The sequence below is a fragment of the Corylus avellana genome, chromosome ca2 (assembly GCF_901000735.1).
Source record: "Corylus avellana chromosome ca2, CavTom2PMs-1.0".
NCBI lineage: Eukaryota > Viridiplantae > Streptophyta > Magnoliopsida > Fagales > Betulaceae > Corylus > Corylus avellana.
Genome location: NC_081542.1, coordinates 38,085,646 through 38,103,429, shown reverse-complemented (window position 1 = coordinate 38,103,429; position 17,784 = coordinate 38,085,646). Strand labels below are relative to the sequence as shown.

The following is a 17,784-nucleotide window of genomic DNA, read 5'->3' as shown; positions in this document are numbered from 1 at the left end:
AAATTATTTTCGACTAAAAAATCTATAATTTTAAACTTTTTAAAATAAAAAAAATATATTATACACTATCTATATTTATTTTATAGGAAATATCCTAGAAGCAACAAACAACTTGCAAAAGTGTGATTACGGTTGTTGGATATCAAAAAGAAATTAGGATTAGAATATTCTATCATCTTAAGTAGGAAGACTTTGTTTTGAAATAAGCCCCGGGATTCTAAGAGAAAGACTGAGAATAAATTCTAGTATAGAGTAGAAGAATTATATATACGAATTGTCAGATATTAAGAATAGTTGTTTCAAAAGTTATGTGAAAGTGTCACACTTGCCGCCAAACTAAAAGGGGCGGAATAAAGAAAAGAGTTCCCTTTATGTTCTTGGGAAGCAAGTTCTCGGCTTCGGTATTTAGGCAGTCAACAAAATTTGAGATAGTGCACGAACCAGCCATTGTTTTGGAAAAAGATTTACAAACAGAACAAAGAGATGTCAGTGTCATACAAAAAGCAGCCAAGATATGTTGTAACTTAAAACCAAATGTGAGATTTATAGATGTTTCTGGCCCAATAGAATTAGGACTTTGTGTTTAATCGATTAAGAGATTCGAGTTGTAAGGATTGGTCACGGAATCTGAATCTCAAGTGCTTCAAGTCAACTCCTTTGTATATGCTTCTTGTAATTGAAATGACCTTTCTAATTATGCAATATTAAGTTAAAAGCCATTTAAAGTGGAAAGGTCATACATGCCCCAAATTTGAAGGGAATGAATAAACATGGCCCACCTATGTGACCTTTATATTCATCATATCTTTAAGAAACTACTAGAGTACTAAAAATTTCTTTACCATTGATTCCTCCTAGGGTCCAATTATTGAGCATAGTCTACATAGCCGCTTGGGTTAGCCACTTTTATTCTCTTCTAATTATTATTATTTTTTACAATACATTTTTAATGTTTTAATTTATGCAATTCCCCCCTAATTTATCATTCAAATTGCAATGTCACCCTTTCACTACCCAAAATGACAAATGTGTCATCAATAAGATACAAAATAACTTACATTTCTTTTTGAATTTTTTTTCTCTCATAAAGTTTTTTCTTTTTCATTTGAATTGTATGAGGGAATATTTCACGTAACCCGAAAATAATAAAAAAATGAAAAAAAATAGAAATATATTGAGAAATGATAATAAAATATGTGTCATAATTGTACTGAGATTTTGTGAAAATAAATTTGAGGAGTTGAAGAATGAAGTAGAAAAAACAAATGAGATGTAAAATGTTTTTTTAGTTTTTTTTAATAAGTGATTCTTCAAAATAAAAAAAGTAGGGTTGTATTTCAAAATGAACAAAATTTTGAAGAACCAAATTAGCTAATAAGATCAAAAATTTCTAAAGATTGTCTATAACATCATTTATTTATTTATTTTTTAGCATGATTGGAAATATGCTAGCTAATAAAAACAATTTAACAACTTTTAATCACATATTACATATGTTAACAAGTTATTGATCTAACATTTTTCTAAGAACAAAATTCACATAGATGAGCCATGTACCTGAGAACTCTTCTCTTTATTCCTTCCCTTCAATGTGCTGGCAGGTATTGTTTGTCAACATTAAATGACTTTAACTTGATATAGTATAAATGTTACTTTAATTACAAGAAGGATATATAGAAGTTGGTTTGACGTATTTGAGATTCATATTCCGCAACAAAGCCTTTTAACTTGCAAAAATTAAACGATTAAACTTGAAGTCCGAATTATTTTGGACCAAAAAATCTATAATTATAAACTTTTTACAACAAAAAAATATTATGCCCTATCTATATTTCTATTAAAGGAAATACCCTAGAAGCAACAAACAACTTGCAAAAGTGTGATTAAGGTTGTTGGATATCTAAAAGAAATTAGGATTAGAATATTCTATCATCTTAAGTAGGAAGGCTTTGTTTTGAAACAAGCACCGGGATCCTAAGAGAAAGATTGTGAGAATAAATCCTAGTATAGAGTAGAATAATTATAAATACGAATTGTCAGATATTAAGAATAGGTGTTTCCAAAGTTGTGCGAAAGCGTCATGTGTACCGCCAAACTAAAACGGATGGTATAAAGAAAAGAGTTTCCTTTACGTTCTTGGGAAGCAACTTCTCGGCTTCGGTATTTAGGCGGTCAACAAGATTTCAGATAGTACACAAACCTGCCATTGTTTTGGAAAAAGATTTATAAATGGAACAAAGATGTATCAATGCCATACAAAAAAGCTGCCAAGATATGCTGTAAGTTAAAATCAAATGTGAGATCTTATAGATGCTTCTGGTCCAATATAATTAGGACTTCGGGCTTAATCGATTAAGATTTTCGAGTTAAAAGCCATTTAAAGTGGAAAGGTGATACATGCCCCAAATTTAAAGAAAAAGATTAAAGATGGCCCACCTATGTGAACATTATCTTTATCACATCTTCAAGAAACTACAAGAATGCTAAAAAATTATTTACAATTGGTTCCTCCCACAGTTCGATTATTGTGCATAGTCTACATAGCAGCTTGGATTAGCCACATTTATTCTCTTTTAATTATTAATATTTTTTTTACAATACCTTTTTAATATTTTAATTTATGCAATGCACGCGCTAATTAATCAATCAAATTGCAATGCCACCCTTATACTACCCAAAATGACAAATAAGTATCAGCATTAACATACAAAATCAAATATTTGTCCATTTAAATTGTATGAGGGAATATTTCAGGTAACCCAAAAATAATTTTTTTAAAAAAATGAAAAGAACTAGAAATATATCGAGAAACGATACTAAAATATTGAATGTGAATAAAATATTTGTCATAACTTGCCAGAGATTTAGCGAAAATAAATTTGAGGAATTTAAGAATGAAGTAGAAAAAACAAATGGGATGTAGATTTTTTTTTTATTTTTTATTAGTGATTCTTGAAAATAAAAAAAGTGGGGTTGTATTCCAAAATTTGAAGAAATTTTGAAGAACCAAATGGGCTAATAAGATCCAAAATTTCCAAAGATTGTCTATAACATCATTTTTTTTTTTTTTTTCATTTTAGCTAATAAGACAACATGTGATTTAAAATATGCTAGCTACATACTTTCAATCACATATTACAAATGTCAACAAGTTATTGATCTAAAATTTTTCTAAGAATAAAATTTACAAAAATGAGCCATGTACTTGAGAACTCTTCTCTTTATTCGTTCCATTCAGTTTGCGGGAATGTAATGTTTGTAACATTAAATTAACTTGATAGAGTAGAAAGGTCACCTTAATTACAAGAAGCATATATAGAGAAGTCGATTTGACACATTTGAGATTCAGATTACGCAACAAAGCCTTTAAACTTGCAAATCTTAAACGATTAAACTTGAAGTCCGAATTATTTTGGAACAAAAGATCTAAAATTATAAACTTTTTACAATAAAAAAAAAAAAAATAGTATGCACTATCTATATATGTTTTAAAGGAAATATCCTAGAACAACAAATACCCTACAAAAGTGTGATTAAGGTTGGTGGATATCTAAAAGAAATTAGGATTATAATATTCTATAATCTTAAGTAGGAAGGCAATGTTTTGAAACAAGCACTGGGATAGAGTAGAGAGTAGAAGAATTCTAAATAGGAATTGTCGGATTTTAAGAATAGGTGTTTCCAAAGTCGTGTGGAAGCACTATGCCTGCAGCCAAATTAAAAGGGACAGAATAAAGAAAAGAGTTCCCTTTATGTTCTTGGGAAGCAAGTTCTTGGCTTCGATATTTAGGCAGTCAACAAGATTTGAGATAGTGCACGAACCCGCAATTGTTTTGTAAAAAGATTTACAAACGGAACAAAGAGGTGTTAGTGTCATACAAAGAAGCAGCCAAGATATGCTGTAAGTTAAAACCAAATTCTGGTCCAATATAATTGGGACTTTAGTTTTAATCTATTAAGATATTAGAGTTTTAAGGCTTGGTCATAGAATCTAAATCTCAACTGCTCCATGCCAACTCCTTTGTATATGCTTCTTGTAATTGAAGTGACCTTTATAATTATGCTATATTAAGTTAAATGCCATTTAAAGTGGAAAGGTGATACATGCCCAAATTTGAAGGGAAGGAATAAACATGGCCATGTGAACTTTATCTTTATCACATCTTTAAGAAACTACAAGAGAGCTAAAAATTTATTTACCATCGGTTCCTCCCACAGTCCGATTCTATGCATAGTGTACATAGCAGTTTGAGTTAGCCACATTTATTCTCTTCTAATTATTATTAGTTTTTTACAATAAATTTTTAATGTTTTAATTTAAGCAATGTCTCCCCTAATTTATCATTCAAATTGCAATGTAACGCTTTCACTAACCAAAATGACAAAAGTGTCATCAACAAGATAGAAAATGATGTACTTTTCAAGATAATTTTTCTCCATTTGAATCGTGTGAGGGAATATTTCATGTAACCCGAAAATAATAAAAAAAATTAAAAGAAATAGAAATATATAGAGAAATGATAATAAAATATGAAATGTGAATAAAATATGTGTCACAAATTCTGAGAGATTTAGTGAAAATAAATTTGAGGAGTTTAAGAATGAATTAGAAAAAACAAATGGGATGTAAAATGTTTTTTTTAATAAGTGATTCTTCAAAAAAAAAAAAAAAAAAAGAAGAAGAAAGTGGGGTTGTATTTCAAAATTTGAAGAAAATTTTGAAGAATCAAATGTGCTAATAAGATCCAAAATTTCCAAAGATTATCTATGAGATTATTTATTTTTTTTTTTTACATTTTAGCTAATAAGAGAACATGCAATTGGAAATATGTTAGCTAATAAAAACAATTTAACAACTTTCAATCACATATTACATATGTTTACAAGTTATTGATCTAACGTTTTTCTAAGAACAAAATTCACATAGATAAGCCATGTACTTGAGAACTCTTCTCTTTATTCCTTCCCTTCAATTTGCGGGCAGGTATCGTTTGTCAGCATTAAATGACTTTAACTTGATATAGCATAAATGTTACTTTAATTACAAGAAGCATATATAGAGAATTTGGCTTGACGCATTTGAGATTCATATTCCGCAACAAAGCATTTAAACTTGCAAAAATTAAACGATTAAACCTGAAGTCCGAATTATTTTGGACCCAAAAATCTATAATTATAAACTTTTTCCACAAAAAAATATTATGCACTATCTATATTTCTTTGAAAGGAAATACCCTAGAAGCAACAAACAACTTGCAAAAGTGTGATTATGGTTGTTGGATATCTAAAAGAAATTAGCATTAGAATATTCTATCATCTTAAGTAGGAAGACTTTGTTTTGAAGCAATCACCGGGATCCTAAGAGAAAGATTGTGAGAATAAATCCTAGAATAGAGTAGAGGAATTATAAATACGAATTGTCAGATATTAAGAATAGGTGTTTCCAAAGTTGTGTGAAAGCGTCATGCCTACCGCCAAACTAAAAGGGACGGGATAAAGAAAAGAGTTTCCTTTACGTTCTTGGGAAGCAAGTTCTCGGCTTCGGTATTTAGGCTGTCAACAAGATTTGAGATAGTGCATGAAATTTGAATCTCAAGTGCTCCAAGCCAACTCCTTTGTATATGCTTCTTACAATTGAAGTAACCTTTATAATTATGCTATATTAAGTTAAAAGCCATTTAATGAGGAAAGGTGATACATGCCCGAAATTTGAAGGGAATGAATAAACATGGCCCACTTATGTGAACTCTATCTTTATCACATCTTTAAGAAACTACAAGAGTGCTAAAAATTTCTTTATCATTGGTTCCTCCCACGGTCTGATTATTGAGCATAGTCTACGTAGCAGGCTAGAAGCTTGGGTTAGCTACATTTATTCTATTCTAATTATTATTTTTTTTACAATACCTTTTTAATTTTTTTAATTTTTGCAATGTCCATCCTAAATTATCATTCAAATTGCAATGTCACTTTTTCAATACCTAAAATGACAAAAATATCATCAATAAGATACAAAAGGACTTAGTTTTCTTTTTTAATTTTTTATCCTAGAAATGTTATATTTGTCCATTTGAATCGCATGTGGGAATATTTCATGTAAACTGAAAGTAATAAAAAAAATTAAAATAAATGGAAATATATTGAGATATAATAATAAAATATTGAATGTAAAATACATGTTATAACTGTATAGAGATTAAGCGTGAATAAATTTGAGGAGTTTAAGAATGAAGTAGGAAAAAAAAATATGTGGGATGTAAATTTTGTTTTTTTGTTTTGTTTGTTTGTTTTTTTTTTTTTTTTTCCTTTTTTCTAAATAAGTGATTCTTCAAAATATAGAAACTAGGGTAGTATTTCAAAATTTGAAGAAAATTTTGAAGAACCAAATGTGAATGCTAATAAGATTCAAAATTTCCAAAGATTGTCTATAACATTTATTTTTTTTACTTTTTACATTTTACATTTTAGCTAATAAGACTAAATTTGATTGGAAATATGCTAACTACTAAAAACAATTAAACAACTTTCAATCACATATTACATATGTCAACAATTTATTGATCCAAAGTTTTTCTGAGAATAAAATTCATATAAATGGGCCATGATGTGCATGAGAACTCTTCTTTATATTCCTTCCCGTCAATTTGCGGGCAGATATCTTTTGTCAACATTAAATGGCTTTAGCTTGATATAGTATAAATGTTACTTTTATTACAGGAAGCATTTATCGAGAAGTTGGCTTGACGCATTTGAGATTCATATTCCGCAACAAAGCCTTTAAACTTGCAAAAATTAAACGATTAAACTTGAAGTCCAAATTATTTTGGACCAAAAAATATATGAGTATAAACTTTTTACAATAAAAAAATAGTATGCATGTAACGCTCAAGATAATTATTAAGTTTGTTATTAATAATTTCATAGTAATCTAAATTAATTAATGAGATAAAACATGGAATGATTTAGAATAATAGATATAATAAAATGGGATTAACGGTATTAAGATAATAATTCCTAGTATGATAAATAATTATATGTATGGATAAACTGTAGTTAAAATAAATGGTAGGGGTAAATTTTGCAATTCTAAATAGTTGGGGCATTAAAAAAGAAATAGAATCTTATCCTATGCCACATGTCAAATTTTCATTGGCCATTGGAAATACCTTATCTCCTTAGTTTAAAAAAAAAAATAATAATAATAATAATAATACAAGTCTTTTGGTGGGCCCCCTGCAGTAGCCCACTTTCCCCCCATCCTTTCTTCCTTTCCTTCCTTCTTTCTTTCTCCCTCACCCCCCTTTCTCACGCACACAGCAGCCCCATCCCTTTTTCCCCATTTCTCCTCCTTTGTCTCACTCATTCTTCTCCCCCACACACATACACATGGCCTAGTGGGAGAGAGAACGAACTTGAGTGGGAGAAAGGGAGCTGCTGCCGTGAGAAAGAAAGGAGAAGAAGAAGAAAAAAAAAAAAAAGAGGAAATTGAAAATTTTAGGAGGATTCGGCCAAGTGTACTTGTGAGGTAAAAACTCTAGTCTTTTCTTGTAATTTTTGTTATGTTTGTGAGATTAGAAGCTAGAAATGGTTTGGATTTGTGGGGTTTTGATTTGGGACCGAAAATTAGGGTTCTTGAATGGGATTTTGTTATATTGTTAAAATCTTTAGTTTCTCTTTAAGGTTTTGTCCTACCCATTGGATTCCAAGCTTGAGATCATAATGATTTGGAGGATTTTTAATTAAGCTCGAAAATTGGAGAAATTTGATAAGAAAACCTAATTCATAAAATTAATGTGGGGCTTGTATGTGTAGTAGATTGCTATGCATTGTTCAAGTTGTGGGTTATTTAATTTATGGGTTGAAACTCTAATTTTACTTATTGGTAAAATATGGACATAAACCCTAATTTTATATGGATTGTATTAATTTGGGGCTTTAGGTATGTGAACACTAAAAATGTTGTTTGAATGGGTTAATTACATTTAAAGTGTTAATTAATCCTAGATTTTCGTGGGTTCCATGGAAATTGATAATTATAGGGTTAAGTATAATGCTTAACCTAGAGTGTATGTATATGCCTCAAGATTTAGTGATTTAATATATTACGATGTAGAATCATAGTTCAATGTAACTAAGTTATTAGATAATTAATGCATTAGCTTATATATATGTATTAAATGTAAGTAAAGGATTTTAAGGGCTTTAGTTGAATAGATTTAGGATGACCTATAGAACGTGATACTTGTGGTGCTCAAGTATCTTTATAAAGTATGAGTTGTTAAGATAAGAATAGAGTTTAATTATGTGTTTATGTTGTAAATGCTTAGGTGTCTTGCGGTTGAGTCAAGAGTTCACCGGAGGGTACTCAACTAAACAAGATAAGTATTTTACTTACTGGGCAAAAGATACTATATTTTAAGGTTTAAAATGTGTTTTGTGATGCTTTGCCAATTTAATGATGTTTCATGAAATATTTGATGAAAGGTTTCTATGAGCTTTTATGAGCTTATGAGATAAAATGATGTTTATGTCATGAGTATGATTCTATGAAATGATTCATAAAATAGCATATGAGCATTTATAGCATGAGCATGGATGATATAAAGGAGATAATGTTATATTATGTATATATACGCACGACGGATGATATGAAGGAGATGATGTTATATTATGTATATATATATGCATGACGGATGATATGAAAGAGATGATGTTATATTATGTATATATGTATGGTGGATGTTATGAGGAGATGATGTTATGTTATGTATATATGCATAGCGAATGTTTTGAGGAGATGATGTTATGTTATGTATATATGCATGGCGAATGTTATGAGGAGATGATGTTATGTTATGTATATATGCATGGCGAATGTTATGAGGAGATGATGTTATGTTATGTATATATGCATGGCGAATGTTTTGAGGAGATGATGTTATGTTATGTATATATACATGGCGAATGTTATGAGGAGATGATGTTATATTATGTATATATGCATGACGAATGTTATGAGGAGATGATGTTATGTTATGTATATATGCAAGGCGGATGTTATGAGGAGATGATGTTATATATGTATATGTATGGATGATATGAAAAGATGATGTTGCATGAGCATGTATAGCATATGATTTTATGATAATGATGACTATCAATATGTTTTATTGTTAAGCTAATTAAATTGTAAGTATATTTTCAAATGATGGTTATTTGGAAAGCGTAGTAATTTCTATACTACTAAGCGTCTCTATTTCATGGAGACGGCGGGCTCATAAATCCGCCTGCATCATGGGTGGTGGTGATTCCCGTGGTGCAGGCGATGTGGTTAATGTTGATGCAGGTGCAGGGATTATTGAGGATGACCCAGTAGCTATGTATTTGGGTTACTACAACGTTTGAAGCATAGTTGCATCAAATGTTATTTTGTTGGACTAGATAATAGCCCGTTTTTGTAGAGCTTACATGTATATGCTTAGACTTTGTTATTTTGTATATGGTTCATGTCGTATGTGAAACTTTTGTATAGCCATTCTTTTGTATGTAAGTTTTAATCACTTAGATGTATTAATCAGCTCTGATGTGTTATATTATATCTTAAGTTATTTATATTTTGCTGCAATGATACAAACTCTGATGAATTATTGATGTTGCATATAGCTCTGTGTGGCATATGATATTGTCAAACAGGTTAATGCACGGGTTCATGGCATACTACGGTATCGCCATGCCACTGTGACAATCTGCGTTGTTGTGGGTATGTTTAAAAAAAAAAAAAAAAAATAGTCTCGTTTTAATCAAGCGGGTTGTCACAATGCAGTATCTATGTTTCTTCTAAAGGAAATATCCTAGAAACAACAAACACCTTGCAAAATTTTGATTAAGGTTGTTGGATATCTAAAAGAAATTAGGATTAGAATATTCTATAATCTTGAGTAGGAAGGCTTTGTTTTCAAACACGCACCAGGATCCTAAGAGAAAGACTGTGAGCATAATTCCTAGTATAGAGTAGAAGAATTATAAATAGGAATTGTCATATATTAAGAATAAGTGTTTCCAAAGTTATATGAAAGCGTCATGCTTGCTCCCAAACTAAAAGGGATAGAATAAAGAAAAGAGTTCTTTTTACGTTCTTGGGAAGCAAGTTCTCGGCATCAGTATTTAGGCAGTCAACAAGATTTGAGATAGTGCACGAAATCTGAATCTCAAGTGATCCAAGCCAACTCCTTTGTATATGCTTCTTACAATTGAAGTGGTTTATAATTATGCTATATTAAGTTAAAAGCCATTTAATGTGGAAATGTGATACATGCCCCAAATTTGAAGGGAATGAATAAACATGGCCCACCTATGTGAATTTTATCTTTATCACATCTTTAAGAAACTGCAAGAGTGCTAAAAATTTCTTTATCATTGGTTCTTCTTATAGTCCGGTTTAAGAAACTGCAAGAGTGCTAAAAATTTCTTTATCATTGGTTCTTCTTATAGTCCGGTTATTGAGCATAGTCTACGTAGCAGCTTGGGTTAGCCACATTTATTCAATTCTAATTAATATTTTTTTTTACAATACCTTTTTAAGTTTTTGCAATGTCACCCCTAAATTATCATTCAAATTGCAATGTCACATTTTCACTACCTAAAATGACAAAAATATCATGAATAAGATACAAAAGGACTTGGTTTTCTTTTTTAATTTTTTATCTTATAAATGTTATTTTTGTCCATTTGAATCGGAAGAGGGAATATTTCATGAAACCAAAAGTTTTTTTTTTTAAAAAAAAAAAAATGAAAAGAAGTAGAAATATATTGAGAAATAATAAGATAATATTGAATGTGAATAAAATACGTGTTATAATTGTATAGAGATTAAGCGTGAATAAATTTGAGGAGTTTAAGAATGAAGTAGGAAAAAAAATATGGGATGTAATTTTTGTTTTTTTGTTTTTAATTTTTTTTAATAGGTGATTCTTCAAAATATAGAAATTAGGATCCAAAATTTCCAAAGATTGTCTATAACATTTTTTTATTTATTTTTTATTTATTTTTTATTTTTACATTTTAGCTAATAAGACATGTGATTGGAAATATGCTAGCTAGTAAAAACAATTCAACAACTTTCAATCACATCTTACATATGTCAACAAGTTATTGATCTAACATTTTTCTAAGAATAAAATTCACATAGATGAACCATGATGTGCTTGAGAACTCTTCTCTTTATTCCTTCCCTAAAGTTTGCGTGCAGGTATTGTTTGTCCACATTAAATGACTTTTAACTTGATATAGTATAAATGTGAGTTTAATTACAATAAGCATATATAGAAAAGTTGGCTTGAGGCGATTGAGATTCAGATTCTGTATCAAAGCCTTTAAACTTGCAAATCTTAAGCGATTGAACTTAAAGTCCAAATTATTTTGGACCAAAAAATCTATAATTATAGACCTTTTACAAGAAAACAATTGTATGCACCATATATATTTCTTCTAAAGGAAATATCTTAGAAACAACAAACACCTTGCAATAGTGTGATTAAGGTTGTTGGATATCTAAAAGAAATTAGGATTAGAATAGTCTATAATCTTAAGTAAGAAGACGTTTTGCACTACAAGAATTTAGGTCTTTAGGGGCGACTTCGAGTGGACGTTAAAAGTCCTAAAGTGGACACTGTTGACAACAGCGTCGACTTTTGGACCTTAAAGGTGTGGACGCTAATCGTCCGACCTTAATGATCAAATGTGTGATTATCAGCGTCCACTTAAAATCGACCATAATGATCACTTTTAGCGTCCACTTTGTCGACGCTAAAAGTCGCAATGTTTTGACCCTAAAGCTAATATAAACGGAAGGCATAGTTGACGCTGATAATCAACCATTAACGTCCAGTCAAAGTGGACGCTGATAGTCAACCATTAACGTCCACTCTGATAGTTAACCATTAGCGTCCACAAAGTGAACCCTAATACTCCTAAAAAAATTTTAAAAAAAAATTAACTATCAGCGTCCAAACGAAAGTGGACGCTGATAGTTAACCATTAGCGTCCACTTTATGAACGCTAATGGTCCTAAAAAATTAAAAAAAAAAAAAAAAAAACTATCAGCGTCCAAAGTGGAGTGGACGCTGATAGATGACCATTAGATTCCACAAAGTGAACGCTAATGGTCCTAAAAATAAATAAATTAATTAATTATCAGTGTCCAAACTGGAGTGGACGCTGGACGCTAATGGTCCTAAAAAAATAAAAAATAAAATTATCTGCGCTTGATTGCACATCATGTGCAATCGATCGCACTCGACTTGCGCTCGATCGCAGAACCAGAGAACACTGAGCATGATATCGGCTAACAGGAGATAACCACAATATTTCTAACATACATCAGTAACAGGGTACCTCCTATAACTGGATCCTGTTATTTATTGAACGTGTCCTGTTATTTATCTATTAATCATGACAAGAGTAAAAATATTGTACTTTGTTTTGACTGAAACTAAAAATAGTATGCACCATTCTATAGATTTCCCCTATTACCGTTATTTTTTTAAATCAATACAAATCGTCCATATGGAAATGAATAAAGAAAATAGTAATTTGGTAAAGTAGTAATTAACTTTGTCTTGCATGTGTAAGAATCCAATGGCTTGTCCTCTTCTATACAAGTATGACAGTAAGCACATAAATAATCCCAACTTGTGACTACATGAGTTTTTGCATTTGGCTTACCAAAAAACAGAACACACTTGAACAACATAGAGATATATTCCCATGCTGATAATTTGATTAACGAAATGAAAAAATAGAGAAAACCATAAACTGAACTCAATACAGCAATGTCCCTGTTGCAATACTAAAATATCAAGTTTGTTAAATATTGGAGCTTATTATTGTTAGAAATATGCATATAAATGTTATTTCCTAAAGTTTCTGTCCTCTAGTCTGATAGCATCGAAAAGCTCCAATAAATAGTCGCATGATATGCTTTAGAGACTTCGAAGGATAGCAGCAAGTAAATTTTCACAGATCAACTACCATGAGGAATATCAGCAATTGCAATATCACATTTTTGTTCAACATTATAATACAGAAATTAGATCAACTGGAACAGAAAACAGTATACCAAATAAAATTATATCAAATAAACAAGTTCACATATAGAAATTTGTGCTACTTAGAGACACTAAATGCATTCTAAGGTCCACAGTAATCTAAATAAAAGTGATTAAATACCAAAACAAGTTACATAAACCACCTATCTGAAGGGTCTCTCCCAGGCATTTCCACAAAAAGGTCCTGATCACATATAATCTGCAAAAATGTAAGCTTGCATATATGGTGGTTTGCATATAATGGTGGTTTGTCCTAAGTGCCCCATAATTTGGATTTGTAATTAGAAGTGTCCTTGAAATGAACACCATGAGACATGAGTTAACAAATTATGCAAAATATTCAAAATTACTCCTCCCATGCCCGTAAAAAGAAACAAATTTGTTGGCAAATCTTGTGAATGCCAAGTAATTACCACAGATTCTGCCATGCAATTTACAGCCTATCAGAAACTTATGAGTTAAAGAGATCCTGAGTATTTTCCCTCAAAAGCATGGCTATCTCATCACATGCACACACCTTAAGCTTTGCCGAGTAGGTCCCCCTTGCAAGCACACCAGATGGAATCGTCTTCTCCTCTAGGGCGTCCACATATGGTTCCTATTGAGGAGCGAAGGTGCCCAACATTCCTTTGCTTTGATCAACTGACGCCCAAATAGCAAAGACAAAAAGGAAAACCAAAGTAACTAAGGATAAGAATTAAGTTACAAAATATGCACTAAGAGAAATTGGTCATAATGCACAAATTATTTGATATATCATGTTGAAGAGAACGCAAAATGTATGCATCAGAATGACAGAGAAAAAGAAAATATTGCAGTTAATGGCAATAAAACAAGATACAGTAGACTTGTTAGTACCTCCTGTCAATGTAACTTTGCAATTTATATATCTATCCTTCCTAGATTTTGAATAATTATTTTCAAACCACTGGTATTTCAGCTCAAATGATTTCTTCAAGATACAAGTTTTTATATCGGGTAAATAATAATCAAGCAGTAGTTGTTTGAGTGCCAGGTTTTGAGGGTTGAAAAGTGAAGCAACATCCAAGAAATCACTATAAGTTGGATCATTTACGGACGGGCAGCATTTGCTATTGCAAGGTAACCTGCCTTCCTAGTGCTTTCATGCCCGTGATGAGAAAGAAAATTCACACGGATGACCAAAAGTGTACTTTTCACTCCATGCATATCCGGAGGTGAGACAAGATAAAGGGTGTCAAACTAAAACAGGAACCTTGATTTTTGACATTCACTACAAAATCTGTGATTTCCAGGGTTGTTATTGGTTTAGACTCAAATTCATGATTCTCTCTAAAATGCGTGTCATACCCATCAAAGTCGCAATTTGCAAACCAGTCGCAGGGAAAAGGAAAGCATGATACAGATTCAGTATGAAGGCCAAGATCAAATTGTAGGACTTAAATAAACATTAGATCTTCTACCAGCCGCCACTAAAGCAAAATTTGAATTCATAACTCAAAAATTCAGATTCCAATGGAAGATTTATGCAGGTCTTTTCTTTTCTTTCTTTTTTAAAGTTTAACAAATTTTTACAATAAAATTTCAAATGAAATGGACTGCAGTTTAAAAAGTGATGCACCTTGACGTCCCCCTTTCCACACTGTGTTGGTGTAGGTCAGGCCCGAAACTATGTTGTGCAGAACACTGAATGTCAACTTAAGCCGATAGTGCGATCCCTCCCTGAGAGTGAACAGGTCATGACCACTTCGATTGTCATCAATTGGCAAGGGAGTAGTAATCTCCTCAAAGTCATCGGAGATGATCCCAATGGAGTGGAATTTGACTTCAGGCTCCATTTGGCCTAACAATAGCCGACACAAAGTCAAGAAAAGAACCACCTATAATATGGAATACAGATGTGTCAGGAGCATAAGAAAATGCCAACAACAAACCATTTAAATCACTTTCCAAGCAACCAAGCAGCTTCTCTTTCCACCTTCTTAAGCTGTCATCATCCTGCAAAGCAAAATTGGCATTTAAATGAAAACTGGGAGGCTCCAAATACATTGATTAACTAAAGCTAAATGAATTAATTGATCTACAGGATTGCATCTGGATGCCAAACAGCAAAACAAAATGATTTCATTATATTCTCTAGCATCTGAATACACAAAACATCTTAAAAAATGAGCAATTACAAAGACTAAACTCATCACTACAAATAAAAGGGATTAAAAACTTGTATGGAATTGTTCAAGAAATAGTGAAAATGATTAGACAACTAAGAGTGCTATAAATCAAAGAAAATCCACCGGAAGTAAAACTTCACATGTTTTTTAATCATTTCAATTCCATAACACACTAACTTCAGCAATTTTAGGGTCAGTTCTATTGACACCCCTAGGTTTGCAATTTTTCACACCCGCTAGGGTATCCAATTGTTCTCATCAAAGTACTTCTATCCCCTCCATTAAAATCATTAACAACAATTTTTCATATGTCTACTTGACCTTACACTTAGTAGAATATAAATTGGGATTTTTTTTATAAGTAATGTTGTATATATCAAAAAGCGCAATAAAATATTATGCTATATGTCTTTTACATTCCAAAAATAAAGAAACAACCTAGCTCAAGTGTGCCAAATAGTCACGTTAATGCATAGTTGAACGGACGATTGAGTTATCTCGGTCTCAGCTATTCAAGAACCCAAGCTTCAAAGTTCAGTCCCCTTCCCCACATTTTTTAAGCAACCAAACAGAGCATAAATGGGTTTAAAACCCTAAAAACGAAAACCCCATTAAGCAATTCATAGTATTTATCTGTGAAGGAAAATAAAACTACATTCCTTTCTTTTTTATTTTTTTTTTCCAAAATGTAGAGCAGAAAAAGAAGGGAAAACAGAACAAAACCTTGTCTTTCTCAATCTGCTCCTTGAGTAAAACCAAAGGCCCTGGAACATAACCACCAACAACACCATCATCATCATGATCTTCTTCCTCTTCTTCTTCTTCTACAACCCCACGAACTTCCCTTGGCTTCTCGCCCATTTCCTTTTGCTTCTCTTGTCTTTGATCACCAACACAAGCTGATGAAGACCCTCTTGACGATGGTCCTGCTTCCTCCCCTCTCTTCAACAAAGCCTTGTATGAAAGCTTTCGTCGGTCAAAGTTTGGGAGAGCAGCGGTAGAGTGATCGAGAGTGAGAGTGATGAGAGAGGTGAGTGAGAGGGGTGTTAGGGATTTTGGTGTTTTGAAGGCTTGGGGAAAAAAAGACGGGGTTTATGAAATTTTTGGTCCGAAATTTTCATAAACCCCGCCAATGGATGGCGCTTCATTTTTCACGCTCAATAGCGGTGATCTTAGTCGCCGCTAATGCGCCTTAAATAGCGGCGGGTAATTTTTTTTTTTTTTTCAAAAAAAAAAATTATACTTTTTTAATTTTTATTTATTTTATTTATTTTTGTTTTTCTTTATTTTCTCTTGTAATATGTTTTTATTGTTATAATATTAACTAATAATTTCCGTTTAATAAATCGAACTTGATAAAGATCATTAAGTTGATATTTATCTTATAATTAATTATAAGATCTATACAAAATCCAAAGATAATATAAGATCCATATAACTAATGCACTAAGATAATATAAAAAGCTTATAGTTCAATTGAATGTTCGAGTGAACCTTCAATTTTATCTAGTTTGTTCGATCAATTGATCTTATCATGATCGATCAATTGATTCTATTACAAGCAATCGAACTAATTCACTAAGATCGATTGGATGTTTGATCGATCGGATTTTCGATCGAACATTTGATTGATCATTTGATCCTATCATGATCAATCGAACTAACTCACTAGGATCGATCGGATTTTTGATCGGATGTTTGATCCTATCACGATCAATCGAACTAATTCACTATGATCGATTAGATATTTGATCGATCATTTGATCCTATCACAATAAATCGAACTAATTCACTATAATCGATCGGATGTTCGATCAAACATTTAATCCTATCACGATCAATCGAATTAATTCATTAGGATCGATCGGATGTTTGATCGATCATTTGATTCTATCACGATCAATCGAACTAATTCATTAGGATTGATCAAATATTTGTTTGATCATTTGATCCTATCACGATCAATCAAATTAATTTAGTAGGATCGATCGGATGTTTAATCGATCATTTGATCCTATCATGATCAATTGAATATCTCATAATTTATATAAAATAAATAATGATATATTATCGGAGGTAAATTTTTGGGAAATAACATTTTAATGCCAAATCCTAATGGAATGAGATATTGCATCAAATTATATGTTCGATGAGTCAAATATTAAATATGTTTTTATTATTAAAATATTAGCTACAAATTTAAAGTTAATAAATTTTTAGTATAAAAGATCATTAATGTGATATTTATCTTATAATTAATTATTAGCTTAAATTTTTAAGATATATAGTAATTTAACATTTTAACGCCAAACCCGAATGGAAGGGGATATTGCATCAAATTCGATGTTCGAAGGGTGAAATTTTCTTGAACTTGTCACTATTGATCTAACTAATATATAAAGATAATACAAAATCCAAAGAGTTTAATAGATCATTTGATCACATTACGATCGATCGGACTAATGTATTAGTATCGATCAGAATTGATCTTATTAGATGTTCGATTGAACTTTCAATCATGTCAAATT

At 31.3% G+C, this 17,784-nt stretch overlaps 1 protein-coding gene and 1 long non-coding RNA gene across 2 annotated transcripts; one reads left to right on the top strand and one right to left on the bottom strand.

Annotated features, from left to right (window-relative positions):
• Nucleotides 1-7,265: 7,265 nt before the first annotated feature.
• On the top strand, nt 7,266-9,596 carry LOC132171480 (uncharacterized). The gene is made up of 2 exons (XR_009439036.1): nt 7,266-7,525; nt 8,328-9,596. It is a non-coding gene; the product is annotated as an uncharacterized LOC132171480 (long non-coding RNA).
• Nucleotides 9,597-13,132: 3,536 nt separating this feature from the next.
• Nucleotides 13,133-16,403, bottom strand: LOC132171654 (rho GDP-dissociation inhibitor 1-like). Its single transcript, XM_059583028.1, has 4 exons — nt 15,980-16,403; nt 15,020-15,083; nt 14,707-14,928; nt 13,133-13,748 (listed from the first exon to the last, which is right to left on the bottom strand). Exons 1-4 carry the CDS (start codon nt 16,115-16,117, stop codon nt 13,705-13,707), a joined length of 468 nt encoding a protein of 155 aa, XP_059439011.1. The 5' UTR covers nt 16,118-16,403; the 3' UTR covers nt 13,133-13,704.
• Between the last annotated feature and the right edge of the window lie 1,381 nt (nt 16,404-17,784).

Bases quoted from the DNA above. Each gene is read 5' to 3' on its own strand.
- LOC132171654 (XM_059583028.1), bottom strand. From the start codon at position 16,117: ATGGGCGAGAAGCCAAGGGAAGTTCGTGGGGTTGTAGAAGAAGAAGAA. The intron at 15,084-15,979 runs GTTTTGTTCTGT...TTTGCTTTGCAG, and splicing joins AGCAGATTGAGAAAGACAAG to GATGATGACAGCTTAAGAAG. The intron at 13,749-14,706 runs GTGCATCACTTT...TTTGGGCGTCAG, and splicing joins GTGGAAAGGGGGACGTCAAG to TTGATCAAAGCAAAGGAATG.